At 44.3% G+C, this 23,761-nt stretch overlaps 1 protein-coding gene and 1 non-coding gene across 4 annotated transcripts in view; one reads left to right on the top strand and one right to left on the bottom strand.

Moving 5' to 3' along the window:
• Nucleotides 1–23,761, bottom strand: part of NFATC3 (nuclear factor of activated T cells 3) — a 915,828-nt gene that overhangs the window by 513,353 nt on the left and 378,714 nt on the right. For all 3 annotated transcript variants that reach the window (XM_077457371.1, XM_077457378.1, XM_077457385.1), the window contains exon 6: nucleotides 15,634–15,774. In XM_077457371.1, the coding sequence (XP_077313497.1) occupies nucleotides 15,634–15,774 (141 nt within the window). The remainder of the gene's footprint in view (nucleotides 1–15,633; nucleotides 15,775–23,761) is intronic.
• On the top strand, nucleotides 6,635–6,785 carry LOC143955921 (5.8S ribosomal RNA). Its single transcript, XR_013269820.1, has one exon. It is a non-coding gene; the product is annotated as a 5.8S ribosomal RNA (ribosomal RNA).

Below are 23,761 nucleotides of genomic sequence, written 5' to 3'. Positions count from 1 at the left end.
ACATGAGGTCAACCCTTACTAAATATAGAATCTTCATAATATAATTACTTCTCCTTTACGGTCATACTACCAAGACCTTACAGTTAAGCACAATGCGGAAAGATTCGAACGCGCAGACACAGCTCTCACTGAAATGCCTCTCCCTTAACGTGAAAGCCTTAAACCTTCCAGAAAAAAGATCACAAGTCCTCTCGGCCCTGTCTAAACATAAAGCTCATTTCCTCATGCTACAGGAAACACATTTTCGTTCGGAGGCAATCCCTAGACTGACGAACCACATATACAAGCGAGCGCTTCATTCCACCAAGCCAGCCTCCAAGACTAAGGGGGTCTCTATCCTTATTTCCAAATTCGCTGACTTACAACTGACTGACGCCTTGTGTGACCAGGATGGTAGATATATCTTTATCAAGGGCACATACGCATCCAGGCCTATTACGGTGGCCAATATCTACTGTCCGAACGAACACCAAGTGACCTTCTTTAGAAAAACCTGTGATCTTTTGTCCTCATTTAAGGAGGGAATTCTGATTTTGGGGGGAGACTTCAATGTCCCACTCAATCCGATCCTTGATTCCTCTACGGGCACCTCTGCACTCCCCTACCGCGCTTTTAGACAGATTAACATTCAACTACAGAGTTTGACTCTCCACGACACATGGCGCACCCTGTTCCCGATGGACAAGGATTACACCTTCTATTCCCATCCACACCAGAAGTACTCAAGAATAGATTACTTTTTCCTTTCCCAGACCGACCTCTCACTCCTCTCCAAAGCTACGATAGAACCAATGTTCCCATCTGACCACCATCCCATCACAATGACCCTTGCCTTCCCTGACTCTAGAAATATAACCAAGACTTAGAGGATGAACCCATCCCTCTTAAAAGACCCAGTAAATCCACAACAAATAGATGCGAGAATCCGCCTATACTTCCAGGAAAATACCTCCCCTGACGTTTCACCCATCTCACTCTGGGAAGCACATGTGTCTTAAGGGGTGAGCTCATCTCCATGACTGCAAAGGCTAAAAGACAACACCAAGAAAGGATCATGTCCCTTATTAACACAATCAAGAGACTTGAAACGGCACATAAGCATTCGGCCTTGCAAGCCACATTGCAAGACCTCCTATGCGCACGCTCCTCCTTGATGGACGAATTAGGAAAACGCACTAGACGTAGATATGTCCTTAAGCAAAAAGTGTTCTATGAACACGGCAATAAAAGTGGGAGGCTATTGGCCCGCACGATTCAAACAGCCAAAACCTCGTCCTTAATTCACACTCCGAGACAGCCAAGGCTCACTGCTTTCTAAAAACGAAGACATAGCAGCACACTTTGAAAAATTCTATTCTGCACTCTATAATCTACCGGATGACAACGTAGGGCCCCCTGATGCACCTGACCGACTCTCGCGAATAATAGACTTCTTAGCCCAATATAGCCCCAATCCAATTACCCTGCAGCAAGCCGCGACCTTAGACCACCCACTCTCCCTCGAGGAACTGTCCCTCGCTATAAAACAAATGAAGCCGGGCAAAAGCCCGGGCCCTGATGGCTTCCCCCTTATCTACTACAAGAGTTTCTCTGATACACTCTCTCCCAACTTCTGACAACTCTAAACTCCCTCACGGACCCATCTACCCCTGCAGGGGATATGTTAGGGGTCCACATAGCCGTCATCCCTAAAGAGGGCAAAGACCCTTCCCAGGTCCCTAACTACAGGCCTATTTCTCTACTGAACGTAGATATCAAGCTCTATGCAAAGATGATCGCAAATAGGCTCTCACCCCTTGTCCCTGGCCTCGTCTCTCCTGACCAGGTGGGGTTTGTTCCGGGGAGGGAGGCCAGGGACAATACTATTCGAATGCTAAATATTCAACACTGGCTTACCACGAGCGGGACCGAGGGATTCTTTCTTTCACTTGACGCAGAGAAGGCGTTTGACAGGGTGGCCTGGGACTATATGCGGGAGGTTTTGGGGGCCATTGGCCTTCCCTCCCGTATGCTTGCCTATATCAATGCTCTATATACCAACCCTTCTGGCAAGGGTGAGAGCCAACGCCCTCCTGTCAGACGCCTTTTCCATAAGTAACGGCACTCGGCAAAGATGCCCACTTTCCCCCCTGATATTTGTCCTAATGTTAGAACCTCTTCTCAACAGATTAAGAGCCAACACAGACGTCCAAGGGATCTTTATTAAACGCAGAGAATACAAAGTAGCAGCATTCGCGGATGATATGTTACTATCACTACAGTCGCCTCGGACAGCTTTGCCTAACCTCTTAAAGGACATGAAGGACTATGGATTTCTATCCAATCTCAAAATCAATAATTCCAAATCCCACGCTCTCAACATTTCTTTACCCTCACAGGAGGTATCTCATTGCCAAGAATCCTTCCCCTTTCAGTGGAAGAGAGATGCGATCACCTACCTTGGCATTCAAATCACCAAGGAAACGGCGGGTCTTTACGCCCACAATTTCCTGACAGCTCTAGCTAGAATCCAAACAGACCTGAAAAATTGGGCCAACCTTAATGTGTCATGGTTTGGCCGTTCAGCCTTAATAAAAATGATAGTCCTCCTGCGCATTTTGTACCTCCTGCAGACAATCCCAATCCATATACCCCCATCTTTCTTTCTGACATACAAGAAGCTATGCACAATGTTTATTTGGAAAGGCAATGCTCCACGTATCAAATACTCTCGCCTGACGCGCTCTAAAACCAATGGCGGCATTGCCCTACCTGATCTCTACCATTATTACCTAGCATGCCAACTGACGAGTCTGTTGGATTGGAAAGCTCATAGGAAAGGGAAGACTTGGGTGGCCTTAGAGAGCTCCTTCTCGAGTTACCCCTTACATACCCTCCCCTGGCTCTCGCCGACACACTGGCCCCACTCTGTCAAGACACATCCACTCATCCACACCTCCCTGCTAGCCTTCAAGAAAGCGGTAGCCTCTCACCACATAACCTCACATCTAGGCCCACTGACCCCCCTGAGACACCTTATATCCCTGATCTATTCTATCCTAAAAGACGAAGCCCACTCCCCACAGACAGATTACTCAAGAACATCATGGGGTAGGGACCTGCATATATCATTTACAGATGAGGACTGGGGTGCCATTGCCACGTATTCACATAAAGGGTCACTGAAGGTAGCCATTCAAGAAAATGGCTACAAGATAATTACAAATGGTACAGGACCCCATCCCGCTTACACAAATTCTCTCCCTCAGTTCCAAACGTCTGTTGGAGGTGTAACAATGAAGAGGGCTCTATGCTCCACATATGGTGGGAATGCACCATGCTCCAACCATTCTGGAAGGAGGTACACTCCATAATAGCACAAGTCACCACTTACACCCTAGATTTCAATGCTGCTCAGTATCTCCTCCACCACACCTCTCTGTATAAACGATCATATCACAATTCCCTGGCCATGCACATGGTTAATGCAGCAAGATTATGCATCCCTGCGCTTTGGCGCTCCACCAAGATCCCTACTATCAGAGATTGGCTGACAAGAGTCGCTAAAATTGAGGAGATAGAAGAGCTGATTTATACTTCTCAGGACCGCATGCAGAAATTCTCCGCCACGTGGGCCTGCTGGATGCATTTTAAGTCCACGGAAAAATATAAATCTTACTTTCCACATTGACGGTTATAAATATGAACCGCCCGGGTTGGACCCCGACTTGGCCTGAGTGTTGTGACGGGGTCGAGAAGAGGAGCGGCCCCCTTACTCCCCGTACTGCCTCACCTCCCCCCCTACTCCTACACCAATCCCCCTCCATGGCCCCTCTTGGTCCTCCCTTATCCCCTGTCTCCCCCTCCCTTACTTATTTCTACCCCTTTCTTTATACTCCTCATAGGTACACTCCATTCCATTGGCACACTACCCAACAAAGATGCCCCTCACCCCCGAAAACCACGATACCGGGAGGCATTTAACATTTAATATTCCTACGTGCAAGTCCCATGATCCTTTTGAGACCATGAGAGGACCCGTTACGGGTGGTCCCCGTGGTCATTGTCTACTTTAGAGTATGCGTGCTACTACTAGACCGGAGCCTCTCCAGAACACATAACTGTCGGTAGTGCATACCCATGTGCTATGACGTGTATGTGATTATCTCATTTATGAATAAAAACTTTTTTGTGGGAAAAAAAAAAAGTATACCCCACACAACAGTCATGACATGTGGGGTAAATGATCTTAAACGGGTCTCAAATTAGTAGACACCCCCCTTTTTTTGACCCCCCCTCCAAGGTGCCACATATTTGTCTACGGCTAGAAAAGAGGTTCTACTTGGGTCCCTATAATGACGAGCATAATGTTTAGGAATCGTATGTTCCTTGGTACCTATCAATATTAATAATGTGATTGTTTACACGCACAGAAACTAGTAGTTCTGCCTACATATGGTTTTTAGATGTGCATGTAAAACTGTCTAATCAAATTAGATCTAGAGGTGACTATAGCTCAGTGAAGCTGCCCCCCCCCCCCCCCTACAATCAGCACAAATAAAAACTCAAGTGTGTTTCTTTAGTGCTACGTTTGTGCTGTTTTGTGGCTTAAAAATTTACATTTGTGCTGCTTTTATTTTTAAGATATTAGCAATTGTTTTTTTCCAGACATCACCTACCCCCCCCCACAACAGCCAAATGGTCCAAAACTGGGCTTGTTGGTTAGTGCTACATTTGTGCCGTTTTGTGCTGCTAAAATTTCCGTTCCATCTTTTATCGTTTTTGCATTATTAATGATTAAATGTCACCAAAGGCCACCGAGCCCCCCTACAACACCCAAATGACATGAAACTGGTCTCGTTGGTTAGTGCTACGTTTGTGCTGCTAAAATTTCCAGTCTTTTATCGTTTTTGAGTTATTAATGATTTATTAAAGGTCACCAAATGTTACTCAGCCCCCCACAATACCCAAATGACACAAAACTAGTATCATTTCTTAGTGCTATGTTTGAGCTGTGTGAAGTTGGCACCCCATGTTTGTAAAACCTGAATAAAAACATACAATTTGTTTCTGCTGCATTTGTCCGGATTTGTGCCGCTTCGTTTTCTGAGATATTAAACATTCAATTTAATGCAAGCCCCGCCCATATTACTGAATTAAAAAAAAAAACACACCATTCGTTTGTACCACAAAAATAAACTTTTGTGCCGTTTTGGTTATATTATAATATATAGATATTGTGTGTTATAGTTGCTGAAACTCTGCGTCCAGTGGATCTTGCAGCGCGGGTAGCAACTTGGATCCCCTGCGGTTGCTGGATAAGATGGCAGACGTGGCCAGGCTGCTTTCCCAGCTCAGGGTGGAGGCGGCGTCCAGATGAGCTGAGTGGCTGCAGGAGCAGCTCTCATCTGTCCTGCGAGATAGAGCCTCCGGGTCAGGGACAGGGAGGCAGGAGTCCGTACGAGATCAGAGGTCGCGGCCCCTGGATTGCTTATAATAAATTATGGCAAGAGAGGTTGTCTTTGCTGCAGCAGGCTGAGGTGAAGCAAGAGGGCCCGGAGGTGAGGTTGCTGGTCCTTTACTTTGTTTCATGGAACCTTGAGAAGGGGGGGTGGGTGTCAGTCGTGGAGTGGAGTGGAAATTGGCAGGATTAGCATTTTTCTTCAAATTGCAGGGCTGTCGTTATTTCACAAAAGATTTTTGGGTCTGACAAGCTCTAAAGGGGTATTGTAGATCTCAAAAGCATAGGGATTCCAGGTGTCTTGTTTCATTTGATATTCTGCAATGTATCGCGGCCCCAATTATTATTTTTTTTAGGAACAAGCCAGTTTTAAGTTCATAATAGATAGCCATACACTATACCCAGATTTCAGGTCTAGATTACCCCTCCTCTTATTATCATAGAATCTTATTGTTTTTTCTGAGATTTGGGAATAGCTTCTTGCAGGAACAGATTATTGGATCTCCAGAATTCAAGCCAATCCTGTATTGCTGGTACTGAAGATTCTCAGGGAAAATCTGGCAAGAAGGAAGGGTGAAATCCATAATTTACAAAGAAAGCTGTCTGATAGCAGAATGCATTGAGTTGTTGTAAGCAAACTCTGCTAATGGAAGAAGAGATGCCCAATCATCTTGTGCCACGGTTGCTATACTCCGGTAAATGTATCAAGCTAGGAAAATTATCGCAGTAAGGTGGCAATCAAAGACCCCTCCCACAGTAAGAATTTGACCGGATACAGTTAACAAAACCCTCTCTAAAGAAAGAGTAGCTTACATAAAAAGGGGTAAGGGGGATAAATAAAATAAATAACTAGATTAAATAACCCGTAAATTGTTGATACACCAAAAATTACTCCCTCATACACCGTGTATCACCACTGCGCTTACTTAAACACACCTGAATCCCTACACCTAAGCCGTTACTTATACAAGAAAAATTCAGTGTCTATGCAATACCCCTTTTAAGGAAAAAGGGGGCATTGCATAGACACTGAGATTAAATAACCCACTAGAAAGGAGATAAGTTAATAGGGCGTAAGCAGAGGGGGAGAAAAAAGCCAGGTAGCCCTAATAATGGTATAGTGGAGCTGATCCGGGAAGGTAAACCGTCACGTACTAGTAGCTGAGTGAGAGGGTAGGGAATAATGTATATAAAGACTCTTAGCAGTGGATCCTTTGGCTCGCCCGTCGAAGAGCGCAGCTAGCTGTGAGAATTAGTGTGAATTGCAGGACACATTGATCATCGACACTACAAACGCACCTTGCGGTTCCCGGTTCCTCCTGGGGCCCCGCCTGTCTGAGGGTCGCAAAAAAAAATAATAATCTTGTGCAAAAGAAAAAAACAATATAAATATTGTCCCAGGGTCTGGTTCGTCCTCTCAGTCTGACAGTTTGTGGATTATAGGCTGATGACAAACAGTGTTTAATTCCAAAAACTTCACACAAAGCCTTCCAGAACCTGGAAGAGAACTGTACCCCACAGTCCAAAGTAATGTTAACGGGAATACTGTATGTCTAATACCACTTGCCTGATGAAAGCAGAAGCAGTCTCTGTGGTGGAAGGGCTACCTTTCAAAAGGCACAAAGTGGGTCATCTTGGACAAATGATCCACTATCACGAATATGGTGGTGAATTTTCTGATGGGAGTAATTCGACAAAGTCCATTGAGATCATGCTCCATAACTCATTGGGCACAGGAAGGGGCTCCAACAGACCCCAATTTTTAGTTATATCAAACTTGCTCCGTAAACATGCCGTGCATGATTTAACAGTGTCTGAAATTCTGTACCAGGTCTGGCCACCAGAAGGAGCGAACTAGTGGATGGTGTCAGTGTTTTTTTTTTTTTCCCCATTTTTACAATTTTAGCTTTTAAATATTACAATTTTTTTTTTTTTTTTTTTACTATTATATATATTTTTTTATCAGTATCCCTAGTTCCTTTCTCTGCATCCTCAGCTGCACTGAAAATGAATGGACAGGAGACAGAGGCTCCTCTCCATTTATAAACTGACATCGTAAGTACAGATTATGCTCAGTTATGTGAAAGGACATTGTCAGTGATCACTGACTCTGCATTAAGAAAAGGAAGGAGTCCGTAAATTACAGATTTCAGCTCCTTCCTCCGCTCACTAATCCGACAGATCAGGGACTGGGACAGCGGAGGACGACAGTGGGGGACGACAGTGGGGGACCGGAGGAGGACATGGCGGGGGGAGCGGAGGAGCACAGAGAACATGGCAGGGAGACCGAGGGAGCACATCGGACGTGGGGCCTGAAGGAGCAGGGAGGGCATTTTTGGGGGGACTACCGCACCTATCACCCCTGACTGCCCAGGTATCGGGTAAAGCATCGGAGTACTAAGCATCCTCCAAATGCTCAGTATTGGTGCAACCCTAGTGCAAATGTAAAAAAGACCCTTTAGTCTCTCAAATGCTGTTTGAGCTTCGAAGGTCCATGTGAAAGTTGTGTGTAGTCTGGTCAGCTGTGTGATGGGGGAAAGGATGCCAGAAAAGTCCTTGATGAATCCTCTGTAAAAACTGGCAAACCCCACAGACCACTGCACTGTTTTTTTTTTTTTGTTTTGGGGGCAGGCCAATCAAGTATTGCAAGTACCTTCTGCGGATCCGTGGCAATTCCATCTTCAGAGATAATAAGACGACCCAATGACTGGATGGTGAGTTTCTCAAATTCACATTTCTCGGATTTAGCATAGAGATGATGTTTGCTTAACTTAAGTTTGCTTAACACTTTCCTTACATGAACCTTATGAAGCTCTAGCGAAGCAGAAAAAAAAAATGAATATCATCTAAAATAGACAATAGTGAACAAATCTAGAAATTCCAGAAATATTTAATTCACATAATGCTGAAAAGGTAGCTGGTGTGTTACAGAGTCTAAAGGGCATCACAAGATATTCAAAGTGCCCAAAACGAGACAGACTTCCATTCATCACCTAATTCTGATCAAGTTATAAGCTCTCCTCAAGTCTAGTTTGGAGAATATGCGTACTTCCCGTAGTCTCTGGAACAGTTCAGGGATGAGTGGCAAGGGGGTACCGATTTTTGATGGTTACCTTGTTAAGGTCCCAATAGTCGATACAGGGTCAGAGTGTATGATCCTTTTTTCAACAAAGAATATTCCCACTCCAGCAGGTCATGAAGATGGTCAGATAAACCCCTTGTCAAGATTCTCAGCCATGTACTTCCATAACTCTTCCAGTTCAAGCTCATAAGGTGGGTAAATCCGTCCAAAGGGGATCTCTGCACCTGGTAAAAGTTCAATAGGACAATTGTAAGGTCTGTGAGGGGAAGAGTGTCAGCGTTCTTTTTATTGAAAAGGTCTTAAGTACTCATGATAGACTGTGCAGCTTCAGTCCATATGAATACTGAAGAGTGGTTCTCACAGACTAGGTGTAGGAAGAAGACAGAATTTCTTGCAGTAGTCAGAATGAAAAGTTACGTTCCCAGTGGACCAATCGATGAGAGGGTTATGGGCTTTCAATCATGGTTGTTCCAGGATAACAGGGAACAGAGAAGTAATGACATCCAGACGCAAGAACTCTTGATGAACTGAAGCCATGAAACACCAGATCGGTGCAGACTCTATAGAGTGACAGGTCCAGATTTGATGCGTGAGCGATCCGCCAGATAGACAAAGAAACTGTACATTTTGGCACACAGGGTTAGTTCATTCAGGGTAGGGATGGGCAATCTGTTGGGAGTCAAACATGAGTTCAACTCAAACATTGGCTGTTCACCAGTTCGGTGAACAGCGAACCATTTGGGGTGTTTGCGGCAAATTCGAAAAGCCACGGAACACCCTTTAAAAGTCTATGGGTGAAATCTAAAGTGCTAATTTTAAAGGTTAATATGCAAGTTATTGTAATAAAAAGTGTTTGGGGACCCGGGTCCTGCCCCAGGGGACATGTATCAATGTAAAAAAGTTTTAAAAACTGACTTTTTCAGGAAAAGTGATTTTAATAAGGCTTAAAGTGAAACAATAAAAGTGAAATATTCCTTTAAATTTTGTATCTGGGGGTGTCTATAGTATTCCTGTAAAGTGGTGCATGTTTCCCATGTTTGTAACAATCCATGAGCAAAATGACATTTCTAAAGGAAAAGTCATGTATAGTACTAGTGCTGGCTATTAATGAATTGTTGGTCCCAGCAATTCACATAAAAGTAATTGAAAGTTACTGAAAAAAAAAAAAAAAGTGTGGGGGTCCCTCAAAATTCCATTACCAGGCCCTTCAGGTCTGGTATGGATATTAAGGGGAACTCTGCGCCAAAATAATAAAAAAAATGGCATGGGGTACCCCCAAAAATCCACACCAGACCCTTATCCGAGCACGCAACCTGGCAGGCCGCAGGAAAAAAGGGGGGGGGATGAGAGAGCATCCCCCCTGAACCGTACCAAGCCGCGTCATTGGCTGGGTGCCTCCAATGGAGGCAGGATCTTATGCGTGTTCCTTCGCTAGAGATCGAAACTTGGATTACATCGCTGGAGTAGGAGCATGGATTTATTGGATTACATCGCTGGAATCTCTTTTTTATTTTTAATAAAGGACTTCTCCCACGGTGTGTGTTTTTTTTTTTTTTTTTAACCATTTTGACACTTTCTTTTTGTGAAATGGTAGGGGTACAATGTACCCGTTACCATTTCAAATGGGGGGGGGGCAGGATCTGGAGGACCCCTTGTTAAAGGGGGCTTCCAGATTCTGATAAGCCCCCTGCCCGCAGACCCTCACAATCACCGAGCAAGGATTGTGGGGATGAGGCCCTTGTCCCCATCAACATGGGGACATCCTCCCCATGTTGATGGCATGTGGCCTGGTACGCTTCAGGAGGGGGGCACTCCCCCCCCCCCTTTTTTTCCTGCGGCCTGGCAGGTTGCATGCTCGGATAAGGGTCTGGTGTGGATTTTGGTCTGGGGTTCCCCCCAAAAATCCATACCAGACACTATAGGTCTGGCACGGATTTTAAGGGGAACTCTAGGGTCCGATATGGATTTTTTGGGGGGAACCCCACGCCATTTTTTTGCCGTAGAGTTCCCCTTAATATCCATACCAGACCCGAAGAGCCAGGTAATATAATTTTGGGGGACCCCCAGACTTTTTTTTTCAATGACTTTTATGTGAATTGTCGGGACCCACAATTCATTAATAGCCGGCACTAGCGCTAGTAATATAAATGACTTTTTTCCTTTAGAAATGTAATTTTGCTCATGGACTGTTACAAACATGGGAAACATACACCACTTTACAGGCATACTATAGACACCCCCCAGGTACAAAATGTAAAGGAATATTTCCCTTTTGTTTCCATTTAAGCATTATTAAAATTACTGCTCCCAAAAAAACTGCCATTTTTAAAACAGTTTTTGCATTGATACATGTCCCCAGGGGCAGGACCCGGGTCCCCAAACACTTTTTATGATAGTAACTTGCATATTAATTTTTTAAAATCAGCACTTTTGATTTTTTTATGTTTGTGTCCCATAGACTAATGGTGTTCTCACAAATTTTTTGCCTGTTCACATGTTCTGGATGCAAACCGAAAAGGGGGGTGTTTGGCTCATCCCTAATGCAGGGCTGCATATAAATAGTCCACAAAACTACAAGCTCCAGAAAATGGAGGAGAGGGTCTCCTAATAACTCTTCTGAGACAAGTCCGTAAAAAGTGTCCTGCATTGCCACAGAGGCAGAAATTACCACAGCGATGTTATGACCATTCTTGTTCGGACAGAGGAGGTCTCAAGAAACTAGAATATTCGGAGACTCCTTGATGTCAGAAGCGGCCCTTGGCATGGCTGCAATGGAAACAATGGAGTCCCAGAACTAGCAGGCACAGGGCAGAGGTTTCCAGACCTTTCAGACTGTCTTTCACGAAGGAGGCGATTGATCTGAATGAAGAGATGAATTGAGTCATTTAGGGAGGTAAATCTGGCAAGTTAATCTTTGATACCCTCAGATAAGCCTAATGCTTAATGGAAGTGTAATGCTGAGTTATTCCATTTAGTATCAGTGCTCCATAACCAAAAATCTGATACATAGTCCTCCAGGGGTCTTGGGCCCTGTTGTAAGTGGCCCAGCATGGTTTCAGCTGTCTGGTGGCAGAAAGGATCAGCATATAACTGGGACATGACAGCAAAAAAAGGAGTTCACTGAAGCCAAGGCAGGATCACGTTGCTCATGAAGCTGGTGTGCCCAGGCCTGAGGTTCCACCAGAAGCCGAGAGATGAGGAAACCCCCACCTACCCTTCCTCAGTAGAGAACATGCGAGGCAACAAAAATACAGCTTGCAGCAATTCTGAAAAGTCCTGAATTTCTTACAGTCTGCAAAAAAATGTTCTGGTAAAGGCAACCTGGGCTCAGGAGAAAGAAACAGTTCATCATGAATACAGGTCACAGTCTGAGCAGTGTAATCTTTAACATCTGAATGATCAGAGGTGGTAGAAATGCTGGATGCAGTCTGCAGCTGGTCATGTAATTGAGCAAAGTCCAGATTCAACCCTTGCACTAACGTGAGAAAGTGTGGTAACTGTCTGGCATAGGATTTGTCAATAGAGAGACCTCCCTTTCAGACTCCATCACTGGCTGACTGGTACTGTCATGTACCTAAAGGGAGACTGAAATGACAATGTCGGTCTCTCTTGTATCTCCAACCCAGGTCCCGCTGAGACCGAAAGAGAGGGAGCCGAGGGACAGGAGGAACTCAAGTGCCTGTATGCCCAGGAACTTGCAGCAGATTCTGAGAAGACAGAAGAACCATCAGATCAGGAACAGTAGCCATGCACCATAGTTCAGCTGAGGTTAAGGAAGCACTCCCCTTGTACTGCAGGACTGGACATATGGCAGGTGTGCAGAACTCTCAGCAGGTCACGGGACTGTAATCACAGACAGCTGAGCAGGCACTCGGGTGAGCTCGGAAGCCAGGGTCAGCAGTCAGGAGCATGGTCGCAGGATAGCAAGGGTCATACTGTAAGTATGTGGGCAGCGAGGTACAGAATCAGGAACACAGCCAAAGTCAGGAACAAGCCTGGTCAGGAGGAGTGAGATGGCAGAATTGGAGATCAGGACAGGAGCAAGCAGAATCAGCAACCAGGGAAACACATCAGAAGTACACATGACTCAGAACAGCTGAAGACTCACATTTACCCCTTGTTTTGAGACAATGAAAAATCTCTTTTCTCCCTGTCTTTTTACTTCCCCTTTTGAAGAATTGGAGGAACATTTGTTGATGGCTTCAGTTCTATGAAAGTTAGGTAATGTCTTCTTTGAAGAAACAACATATAGAAGGTATTCAACAATGAAGGAAACCAGATATTTACATGGGTTTATTGTGGTTTTTGTTTAATAGTTTCATGGCAGATCCAGTCTGGTTAATTCACCTTTCCACTCTGATGACTAAGTGAATATACTGTATATTTAGTAAGTGTATATATATATATATATATATATATATATATATATATACATATACACAGTGTATATATATATATATATATATATACATACATATAGTTATTTTCTTTTCTAGTATGTGGTGCTTATTATGAATACATTTTATGTATATACTCCCATATGGATTTTCTAGCACCCTTGCTATACACTATAGGGACACATGGACACATTTCATTTTAATAAAGCTGATGTTTCAAGCTTGATGGAACAAATAATAAGGGGGCATGGCACAACATACAAAGACACACTGTGAAAGGACAAGTGGCAAAGCATGGAGATTATATAAAAAATTTACAGGTTTTTGTGATAAAGTGTGATAGTCAATTAAAAGAACAAAACAAGGTCCATATAGTGCATTGGGGTGCTTTAGCAACGCTAGTGGCAGCTCCCTTAAGAGTAAAGCAGTTCTCTGGAAGACCATGTAAAAACAGCAAGGTGCGCCAGACTAAAGCCCCATACACACGATCGGACTTTGTACAAACTTTCCCGTGGACCTTTGTACAAAGGTCGTTGGCCGTAAGTTTGTATTGCATACACACAATCGGACTTTTTAGGCAACAAACATGAACATAGTGGCGTTTCAACGTACTGACGATACTTCAAGAGAGGACGTTCAATTACTCCAGCGCCACCTTTGGTCAACTTCTGTATTGTTGTCTGATCTTTTGCATTAATTCTGAGCATGCGTGTTTGTATTTTGTACAAAAGTCTGATGGTTTGGTGTACACGCGATCGGGCTTTGCTCACTCATACTTATGTTGTTAAAAAGTTTGTCCATTCGCACAGCCAACAAAAGTCTGATGAAAACAGAAAAAGTTTGTCTGATGGAGCATACACAGGGTCGGATGTTGCTCCAAAACAGCTAATTTGCATGTTTGTTTATTAAAAAAGTCAGATTCTGTGTACAGGCCTTAAGTGTAGCAGATCAAGTAAACGGGAATATATTAAAAACATTCAGCCAAATGGCTACTCGCATAACAGTGAAAGATAATAAGCATGTGTATAACTCCAGAAGTCCATGCTCACTCGAGGGAGTCCAAGGCTGTGTCACAGCAGGATGAAAGAAAGGGCCAGACAGAGCTCTGCCTCTTGGGGGGGGGAACCAGCGAGGATCACACTCCTGATACTCCAGAAGTGACCTAGGGACGTGTCAGATGACGTGTTTCAAAGCTTCCGCTTTTTCCTCAGATCTCTAAAATGTGAGGAAAAAAGCAGAAGCTTTGAAACACATCTGACACGTCCCCAAGTCACTTCTGGTTCCGGAGTATCCAGAGTGTGTTCCACATTAGTTCCCCCACCATGAGGCAGAGCTCTAGCCAGCCCTTTCTTTTATTCTGCCGCAACAACACAGGGGCCCACTGTGACCCAGCATTGGACTACCCTGAGTGACCACGGACTTCTGGAGTTCTACAAATGCTTATCATCTTCCACTAATATGTGAGTAGCCATTTGGCTGAATGTTTAATTAATTCCTGTTTGCGTGATCTACTACACTTAGTCTAGCGCTCCTTGCTGTTTTTACATTGTTTCAAGCTTAATGCAAGTGTGCGCCAATACCCCATCAATTGCGGTTGTATATGCATAGTGGATATTATTTTGTCACTACACGATTGTACATCTGTATTTCAGATTAACCACCTTTCTTCCCCCCACCATGAAGATTTGTATGATATTGAAACGCACTGGGCTACTTTGTAAAACAAACACATATACCTTTAAAGGAATAAGAACTTTTAGGAAATTGGGGGATTGGGAATAAAAATAAAAAAATACAAATAAGAGAACCTTCACATAAAAGACCTCAAAGAAAAGTGTGGGTTCAACTGGACTTTTTAGGCATAAAGAACAGTTGTGGAGACAACCGATATGTTCAAGAGAATATATCTCTGTTTATTATCAAAACAAATTATATATATATATATTGTGAACAATCAAAATTTAGGATAAAAACAAGAATTTTTTCTACTTATAAATACACATTAAGTCCCATTTGATATCCTATCAAAGTTAATATAATCCAGTCAGAATTTACAGAAAGAAACTAACAGTTGTATATATATAAAATAGAGGATATCAAATATATAGTCGAAACTTAAGTATGTTCTGGTGCTCAAAACACATATACCTGTCTACATGTAATCAATTAATGGAGTGCAATGCCGTCTCATCAATCAGCTGATTGGTTTTATTTATGTGTACTGCTTATATATAAAGGCCTAATAAAGTATATTTGCATCTTATTAAGTGCCCGGAAAAACCCAACCAAAAATAGCTTTCATCGTAATTACTAAAGGCTTATATGCCAGTAACAGGTTCTTTATATAACAGGCTCGATTGCTAGCATGATTTTTCAAAAAGATATTATAACAAACTGCAGTCTTCCAAATATTTGTAATGTCTCGCTGTGAAATAAGACGGTTAAGCAGCACATTGAATAGCCAATCGGTAAATCAACTTCTGTATAACTAGCCTGCCAATACATTGATTGGAATGTGCCTGGTACCTGTTGTGTTACTGCTGCTAGACAGAAGAGGATACACTGTGCATACACACAGTCTGAGCCAAAGCAGCTGCTGGAGTCGCACTTGCAATGGGTGACTGAGCAGACTGAGACAGTGATTTCCTAATTGCAGTGCAAAATCTAGTTTTTCTTTTAATTTTACATTATTAAACAATTAGAAGACATCCCACCTTGGCCTTTCTCAATAAAAATTACTTTTGATTCAGGAAAGATGTTGGCTCCTGTGATTACCATTTCAGCTCCACCAGTTACTGAGCAGCTATTTATGCTATATTTGTCCACTTGAGGCAACTCCTGAGCAGATCGTTGGGCTGACAATCAAGAAATAAACAAGAAAAGTTAGAAAACAGCAAGTTTGGTTAACATGTATATATTTTACACACACGCACAAGTTAAATAGAGAAAATAGTTTCAAACCCCAGAAAAATGTAGGTGAATTGATTTTAACAAATGCAGCCTATGAGCCTACTACTGAACTTGGGGGGGCTTCTTGATCCTCAATAAAAAAAAAAAAAAAAAAATGCTCTTAGCAGTACTCTGTGTAAATATGCCTTATATCTAAAATGCCATTGCCCTGCTTACTGAGACCTTGCAGGGTCAGAGCTCCCGACTTCTGTGGTTTGTTGAACAGCAGATCTTCCGAATGGCCACTCTAGTTCCTACGGTTGACACCTAGGCACTACAGGACAAGATATGATGTAGGGGTTGTCAGGAGAAACCAAAGTGACCAAGTGAGTGACATGGCTCTTCCACACCATATGGAATGGGATAGGACTGGGATCTCTACAGAGTGAAGATTCGGCAAGCTGCCCGCCAGACAGGGAAGTTTAAGGGCTCACATTGACGGGTGTTATTATCCTACATTTGGAATATATGTCAAACCCAAGTCAGCAAAATTACAGTGACGTTAAAGAAGTGGTACACATTGCAGGTCCGAGGTTGTGTGTGGCCTATTTTGCATTGCATTTTGTTGGAAAAATCATGCTTCCAGGCAAAGCAGTTCAAAGACAGGATTTTTTGTCAAATGCTGCATTTAACATTTGAAGGCAGCTCCATGCATTTAAATGGAAAATGCATAATTTGACGAGAATGCTTATCGACGCGAACCCTAAAGCAGTTTTCAATCATAGGGTACTGCCATGTGCATTTTTAACTTTCTTTCAGGGTTGCTTTAAAACTTAAAGTGGAATTCCAGCCAAGAATGATAATCTCCCACAAGTTTCTATAATTACAGGCATCCACTGCTATATCATCCACTTTTTACTTTTATTAATGGTTGATTACAAAACGATCTAATCAAACCATCCAGGACACCTCCTCTATTGGACGACAACAATTGCTTTGAGCGGGAAAATGTGACTGCTCACTGACACTTACCTGTTCCGTTGTCGGCCCCAGATCTCCCAGCCAGCAAACTTCACGCTGCTGCACTCAGTCCTACCTTTCATTTGCCTTTTATGTGAGGTATGCATATCACAAGCTTGTGTGCACGTGTCTGTTTCAGTACTCCCAGCCAGCTCCACCTCACTCAGTTCCTGCAGCTAATAGGCCAGTCCATGCAAATGTTTTTTAATGAATAACAGAGCTAGAAGATAATGTGCATGCCCACCAGCAGCTCTGTTTGCCAGTGCAGGAAGACTGCAGTCACATGAAAGGGAGCAACAGTGCATTAAAAAAAAAAAAAAAAAAGGTACAAAACCAGTGATTTTAACCTTTTGGAGCATATCAGAAAGGGTATTGATTGCTTAAAGTGGTTGTATACTCAAATTTTTAACTTTTACCTACAGGAAAGCCTATAATAAGGCTTACCTGTAGGTAAAAAAAATATCTCCTAAACCTGTACGGTTTAGGAGATATTCCCCTCGGTATGTGCCGCTGACTGCAGCGGCGCATGCGCACAAGGGGATTCTCGGCCTGAAAATCCGGCAGTGGCCGGCGGGCTGGAATTAAATCTCCCGCGCGCATACGCGGGAGTGACGATATCACGGCTCCGGCCACTCACAGCGCCGGAGCCGCAATACCCGGAAGAAACGCCGAGGGAGCATGTCAGCTCCCTCGGCGTGGATCGGGCCAGATGTCGGGGCCTCGTTCTAAGGTATTTCATAATGAGCTAGTATGCGGTGCATACTAGCTCATTATGCCTTTTGCTTTGCAGGTTTAAAAAAATAAAAAAATAATTTGCGGGTTTACTACCGCTTTAAGGTTGCAGTGGCTCTTTAAAGGCATTAAAGCTTTACAACCACTTTAAGTTCAAACAGAACAAATATTAAATGTATATAATTTTAAAGTACAGAGGGGTTTCGGACTATGGAGACTGACCATCACGCCTATGATTTTAATGACTGCAGCAGGGGCCAGACTCATAGGATCCAGCTAGATAAGCTACAAGTTGCTTTAAACCACCATTGGTTTTATTAACTTGAAAAAAAAAAAAAATGTAGGTGGACTTGGCATTTAAAATGTATACATATGGTTTGAAATTCAGTTACATACTGTAGCTGGGGTAAAAGACCAAAAAATGTGGGAAAGGGGTGTGAAAAATAAACACACAATGGAAAAAAAGTTGTTTTGAAGCTGATGGCTACCCAGCTGGAAAATGCTTGTAAATATTACAATATTTAGGGAGGGGGGGGGGGGGGGGGTTAAACTGCCTGCCCAGTCTCCATACTCAACATACACAAGAGTGTGGCATTAACACTGCGTTCATGCAAAAGGCAGGGTCCCATAGTTTGTTTCTGGTCACACATTTAGACCATACAGTATGATCGGGGGAAAAAAAATGTATCCTATAATGTTCTTCTCTCTGAGTTCAAGGACACAGCTGAATTCAGGAACCTTATATCACCATGCACAGGAGGAAGATGCTTGAAGCAGAAAAAAAAAAAAAAAACAACCTATGGGGCCAGCACAACTTGAAACTAAATCTCACATCTACTAGAAAGCGTAGTTTGTAGCAAGCAGTACAAAAAGTATAAATCCCAACTCCAACATAGCCTAAACACAACAAAAGAGCGGGAACCTGTGTCCCCAATGAACTCAGGAAAGTATTTGACTATGACTACAGCACAGAGGAATTTTGACTTACCTGTAAATTCTATATCGTATATTAGACTACAGTACAGGACACAGGCATCCTATTTATACACAATGGGTTATAAGGCTTGTACCTTCAAGGATTAAACACTAGCAAGCTTTTAAGGATGCGCTCCCCCCGGGTTTTGTAGCAAACAATTCAGAGTAACACAGAGAATATAGGGAGGGTGGTCTGTGTCCTGTACTCTACTTTAAGATATGCAATTATGTGAGAGCCCAAATATATCACTGAACCAGAAGCCTGAGTTGAAGTATCCTCCAATCTTAAGGTCCCACAGATCCCAACAAGAAACAAGACCATTTATTTTTGCCTAGGCAGCAAAGGAGGGAAGCAATTATGCCTCAGAGACCTGTGTCACAGGTGAACAGAAGGTGGTTCAAGTAAATCCTGAGCTTTCCAATCTAAATTAGACATGGATTCAGGAGAAAGCGGGGCCCTTGCATCCAGAATGTGAGCCAATCTGATTCACTGTAATGGACACAAAGTATCTACAGTGATAGAAGAACATGTACACACACCATATGCTGCTTGAATGAAGATTAAGCCTGTGCTCACATCGGCATGATTTGACACGTCAAATCGCACCCTATTGCCGGCAATGGCACTGTCCCAAGCGGTGCTACACAGCACCAATTTCTAAAAGTAGTTCCTGCACTACTTTTGGCGACTTCGGGGGCGATTTCAATAGACATCTGTGCATGAAACTGCACAGAAGTCTTTCAAAACACCCCTGAACTAGAACTAAAAAGCGAGTTTGAAATTATGCGAGTTAAGCTGAACCTCCATGATATCAAACCTGCGTTCAGTGTGAACAAAGGCAGAGTACACATGACAAGTAATAATGCAGCAGAGCCAGATAGAGATGTCCTACCTGCCTTCAGGCCACTAACCTAAAAACTGTGCATGCTTGGTAGGGGTACCTTGGCCATTTGTGCTTGGAGTCCATCCTTCTGTAGGTAGCTGCATAACTTATTGTATGAATTCTACAGAGCTGTGTCAAGTTGGCACCCCATGTTTGTAAACCTGAATAAAAATATACCATTCGTTTGTGGCGCATTTGTGCTGATTTCTGCCGCAAAAATTAGCGTTTGTGCCGGTTCGGTTTCTGAGATATTAAACATTCAATGTAATGCAAGCCCCACCCACTTTGCACCCCATGTTGCCAAATTTTAAAAACAAAAGCGCCATTCGTTTGTGCTGCAAAAATAAACGTGTGTGCCGCTTTGGTTGTGGAGATATTGTGCGTTATAGTTGCTGAAACCCCACCCACTTTGCACTCCATGTTGCTGAATTTTAAAAACAAATGTGCAATTCATTTGTGCCGCGTTTCTGCTGGTTTGTGCTGCAAAAATAAAATGTTTGTGCCGCTTTGGTTTCGGAGATATTGAGCGGTATATGTTGTCAAACCACACTGACTTTACACCTCATTATTAAATCTTACATACAACTAGACTTTTTTGTTTGCAGTTTGTGCAGATGTGGTGGATATTGTACATGATATTTTACTTCACATGCGTAGTTTTGCCACCCTCACAGGGATCCTGCCCCTTCCGATTCTCTAGCCTGCCACATGCACATGAGTTTTTTTTGTCACAGGGCAACATACTATATGTCATCTTGTGAACAAAAAGAGAACCAAGTCCAAAAAAGGTTGGGCCATAGTTCTCTTAACAAAAGTTCAAACCAAGTGTTAACCAAGCAAAACAGCACTCCAGCAAATTCTCTTATACAAGTCACTTTTTTTTTAATTGCTTTTTTGGAAAAACATGTATGTCAGTAAACATTTTTTTTCCTGACAGACTTCATGGCAGACTATGTGTGGGTTAACCCCACCTCCTCTCCAATGCTATAGGACCTCACTCCCATAAATTTGAGCTCACCACTAGAGCTTTTTTTGTCCTCCTCATTGAACCTACTTACGTTCTACGGATGTCCAAAATTGATTGTGGAAGTTAATGCCGGGCAGGTTCAAGATAGCCCAGGACCCAGCCATGGGCAGGTGTGTGGCTCCAGGCCCCTGTGTCCTGTGGTGGGGATGGCCTTCATATGCCCAGGCTCAATGGAACGGCTGGCAGGTCTGAAGATTCTCCATGGCAGCAGTTCTTGTATGTAAAAGCTCCCTGTTTGTTTTTCCCTCATGTGCCTTCTTCTTAGTCTTCTTCTTTTTTTTTTTTTTGCTTCTATGGCGCCTGGAACTCAAGTGCATCTTCCGGGTCGCGGCTCTGGCTCGCTACTGCGCATGTGTGATCCTCGGATGAAGCTGAGGCTTTGTTTCGCGCATGCGCAGTGTGGCAGGGGACCCGGCGGCCATGCAGGCGCTCTATGGCAGGTCACCACTGTGCAGGCGCAGTCCGGGCATGGCAGTGATGTCATTCCGGCGGGGATGTTTGAATCCCTGAGAGCCCTGTCATTCTAAGGATTACTACAGGCAGCTTGGGTCCGCTCCTCAGGCCCCAGGTTTCCAGCTCATGGTTAGCTTCAGCCTGGGGCTATGGTAAAAGAGGGAAGGGGGGCTAAGATGCCTTTTAAAGGGGAAGCTGCACTGCTATTTGTGCTCCTTTGTTCCAGGATGTGTGAGTGTTCCTACAATGCTGCAGAATCACCCCTTATTCGTCTGCCAGGGTGCCATGGACAGATCACCGCCTCCGTATGGCCAGCCCTCATGCTCTAGGTATGTGGGACATGAGAAGGGGAGGGCCAGGTCCACATGCAGATGGACTGATTCCCTAAACGTTATGTTCTCCCTTCTCCCTTTTTTAGTCCTTCCAGGTCAGACCATCAGCTTACTGTCCAAGATGACAGGGACCTTGCCAGGCCGCAATGCACACCTTCTTCATCAAGGTCCAGGCGTGAGTCTCTGTCTAGGACCCAACATCAGAGGAGATGTTCCCATTCCTCCTCCCAACAGAGGAGATGTTCCCATTCCTCCTCCCAACAGAGGAGATGTTCCCATTCCTCCTCCCAACAGAGGAGATGTTCCCATTCCTCCTCCCAACAGAGGAGATGTTCCCATTCCTCCTCCCAACAGAGGAGATGTTCCCATTCCTCCTCCCAACAGAGGAGATGTTCCCATTCCTCCTCCCAACAGAGGAGATGTTACCATTCCTCCTCCCAACAGAGGAGATGTTACCATTCCTCCTCCCAACAGAGGAGATGTTACCATTCCTCCTCACAACAGAGGAGATGTTACCATTCCTCCTTCCAACAGAGGAGAGATTACCATTCCTTCTCCAAACACCACACCCACTGCCACACCAGCCATTTTGATCACAGATCCTGCTAGGGTTGTGGGACCTGGATCCCGGAAGTCAAGTCCTTATGTGACCCTTGTTATGCCAAGGCGGTCTAAAAAAATATGATGAAAGCTGGCAAATGGAGACACTGGTCAGACGAGTGGTGCAATCCCTCAAACAGTGGGGTACATCTTAGATGCAGAGCCAGTCCACCACATTATCTGGCTCCCTGGCTGACGAGGCCCAGGAGGATCCAGGCCAATTCCAGCCTTATGATTCCTCCCCCGATTCCTCACATAGTGAGATGGAGGGAGAGGAGTTTGTCGGAGGCTTCGACTTCACCCTGGTTTCCCCACTAATTAAAGCGGTCAAAGAGGCCTAAAGTGGCAAGACTCTTACTCCCACAGCTAAAAAGATGAAATTCTTTAAGCATCTGGAGAAAGAACATTCCAATTTTCCACTCCTTTCTGAATTAAAGGAACCTCCAGGTTATACCCCTTCAAGGCTGAGGAAGTGAAATATCTGGAAAACGCTGCCCTCGTACACGCAGCTCTGATGCGACCAGCTAAACGTGTCACTCTTCCTCTGGAGGATGAAGTATCCTTAAAAGATGGGCTTGAGAGAAGAATATATCAAGATCTTAAAAGGATTTACGGGTCATCCGGGATGGCTTGCAAACCCGCCTTGGCCCTTGCGGCCATGTCCAAGGCCATGGAAGTCTAGATGGAGAATGTAGACTCCATGATCAGAGGAGTCTCAGAAGAACTGGCAAGGGACTTGGTAATCCAGGAGCTGAAGCTGGCGGTGGCCTTCCTGGAGAAGGCTTCAATCAACCTTATCTGCCTGTCAGCCCTGACTGTCCTTGGTTACTGTCAAGTGGGCCTTGTGGTTGTGCCCCTGGCTCGCTGACCCAGCATCCAAGCAGGCCTGGTGTAAGATCCCCTTAAAGGGTCCTCACTGTTTGGTGACAAGCTGGATAGTGCCATAGCCCGGGCCACAGGTGGGAGGTCGGGCTTCCTGCCTCAGGTTAGGCATCTGTTCAATCAGAAAAGGCCTCAGCACAGAAGACAGTACTAAGCATTCAAGGAAAGCACACTTACAGGCCCGGCCGAGATATCAGAAGGAATTGGAGCAGAAGACAAGCATCCTTCCAGAAGCCCGCCTGCTTCTCTTCCAGCACATTTGGGAAAAAGCAATCTGGAACCAGTCCAGCGCCTGATATACTGTACTTAGTTCCACACAGTAGAAAGTTCCATCTCTCTCCCCATGGAAAAGATTCCAGTCGTTCAAGGAAGAATCTCACAAACTCCGATCTCTCCACACCTAAAAGCCTCACAATGCTTAAAGATTATCGTCACAATGGTCAAGTGGTCTCAGGGGAGGTTACGCCCTTTTCAGATAGGGTTTCTTCAACAATGGAATTTGGGGGATGACAATCAGTCCATTCACATAACTTCAGTGATGAGGAACAGCCTCTTCTGGTGGCTCCAGTGCAGAAATCTGCTTACCTGCCACTCCATCACCCCAGTCTCGTGGGTCACGGTCTTGGCCGATGCTAGTGGTACTGGTTGGGGAGCCCTTTGCGGGTCAGAACTTGCTCAAGGCAAGTGGGGTGCCCGTCTTCACAACCTCGAATGTTCTGGAGTTATGAGCAGCCTGGTCTGCCCTCCAATCTTTCACTCATCTCCTGAAGGGGAAGTCAGTGGACAACACCACAGTGGTCTTACATGTGAAGAGACGGGGGCACTCGGAGCTCTATTCTGTTCCAAGATGTCAAGCCCATCATGTCCTGGGCTCAGAAAAATCTGGCCAATATTTCAGCAGTCTTCATCCCTGGAGTCTAGAATGTCCAAGCGGACTTTGTGTCGCACACTCAGCTGGACAACAATGAGTGGTCACTGCATGCACAGACATTCAAGTGGATTCTGTCCTTGGGAGTCAATCCCGAAGTAGATTTATTTGCATCCCCCT

The sequence above is a fragment of the Lithobates pipiens genome, unplaced genomic scaffold (genome assembly GCF_037356315.1).
Source record: "Lithobates pipiens isolate NorthernLeopardFrog02 unplaced genomic scaffold, aLitPip1_a1.2 Scaffold_10, whole genome shotgun sequence".
NCBI classification, from domain to species: Eukaryota; Metazoa; Chordata; class Amphibia; order Anura; family Ranidae; genus Lithobates; species Lithobates pipiens.
This window is presented reverse-complemented; position numbering and strand designations above follow the sequence as displayed.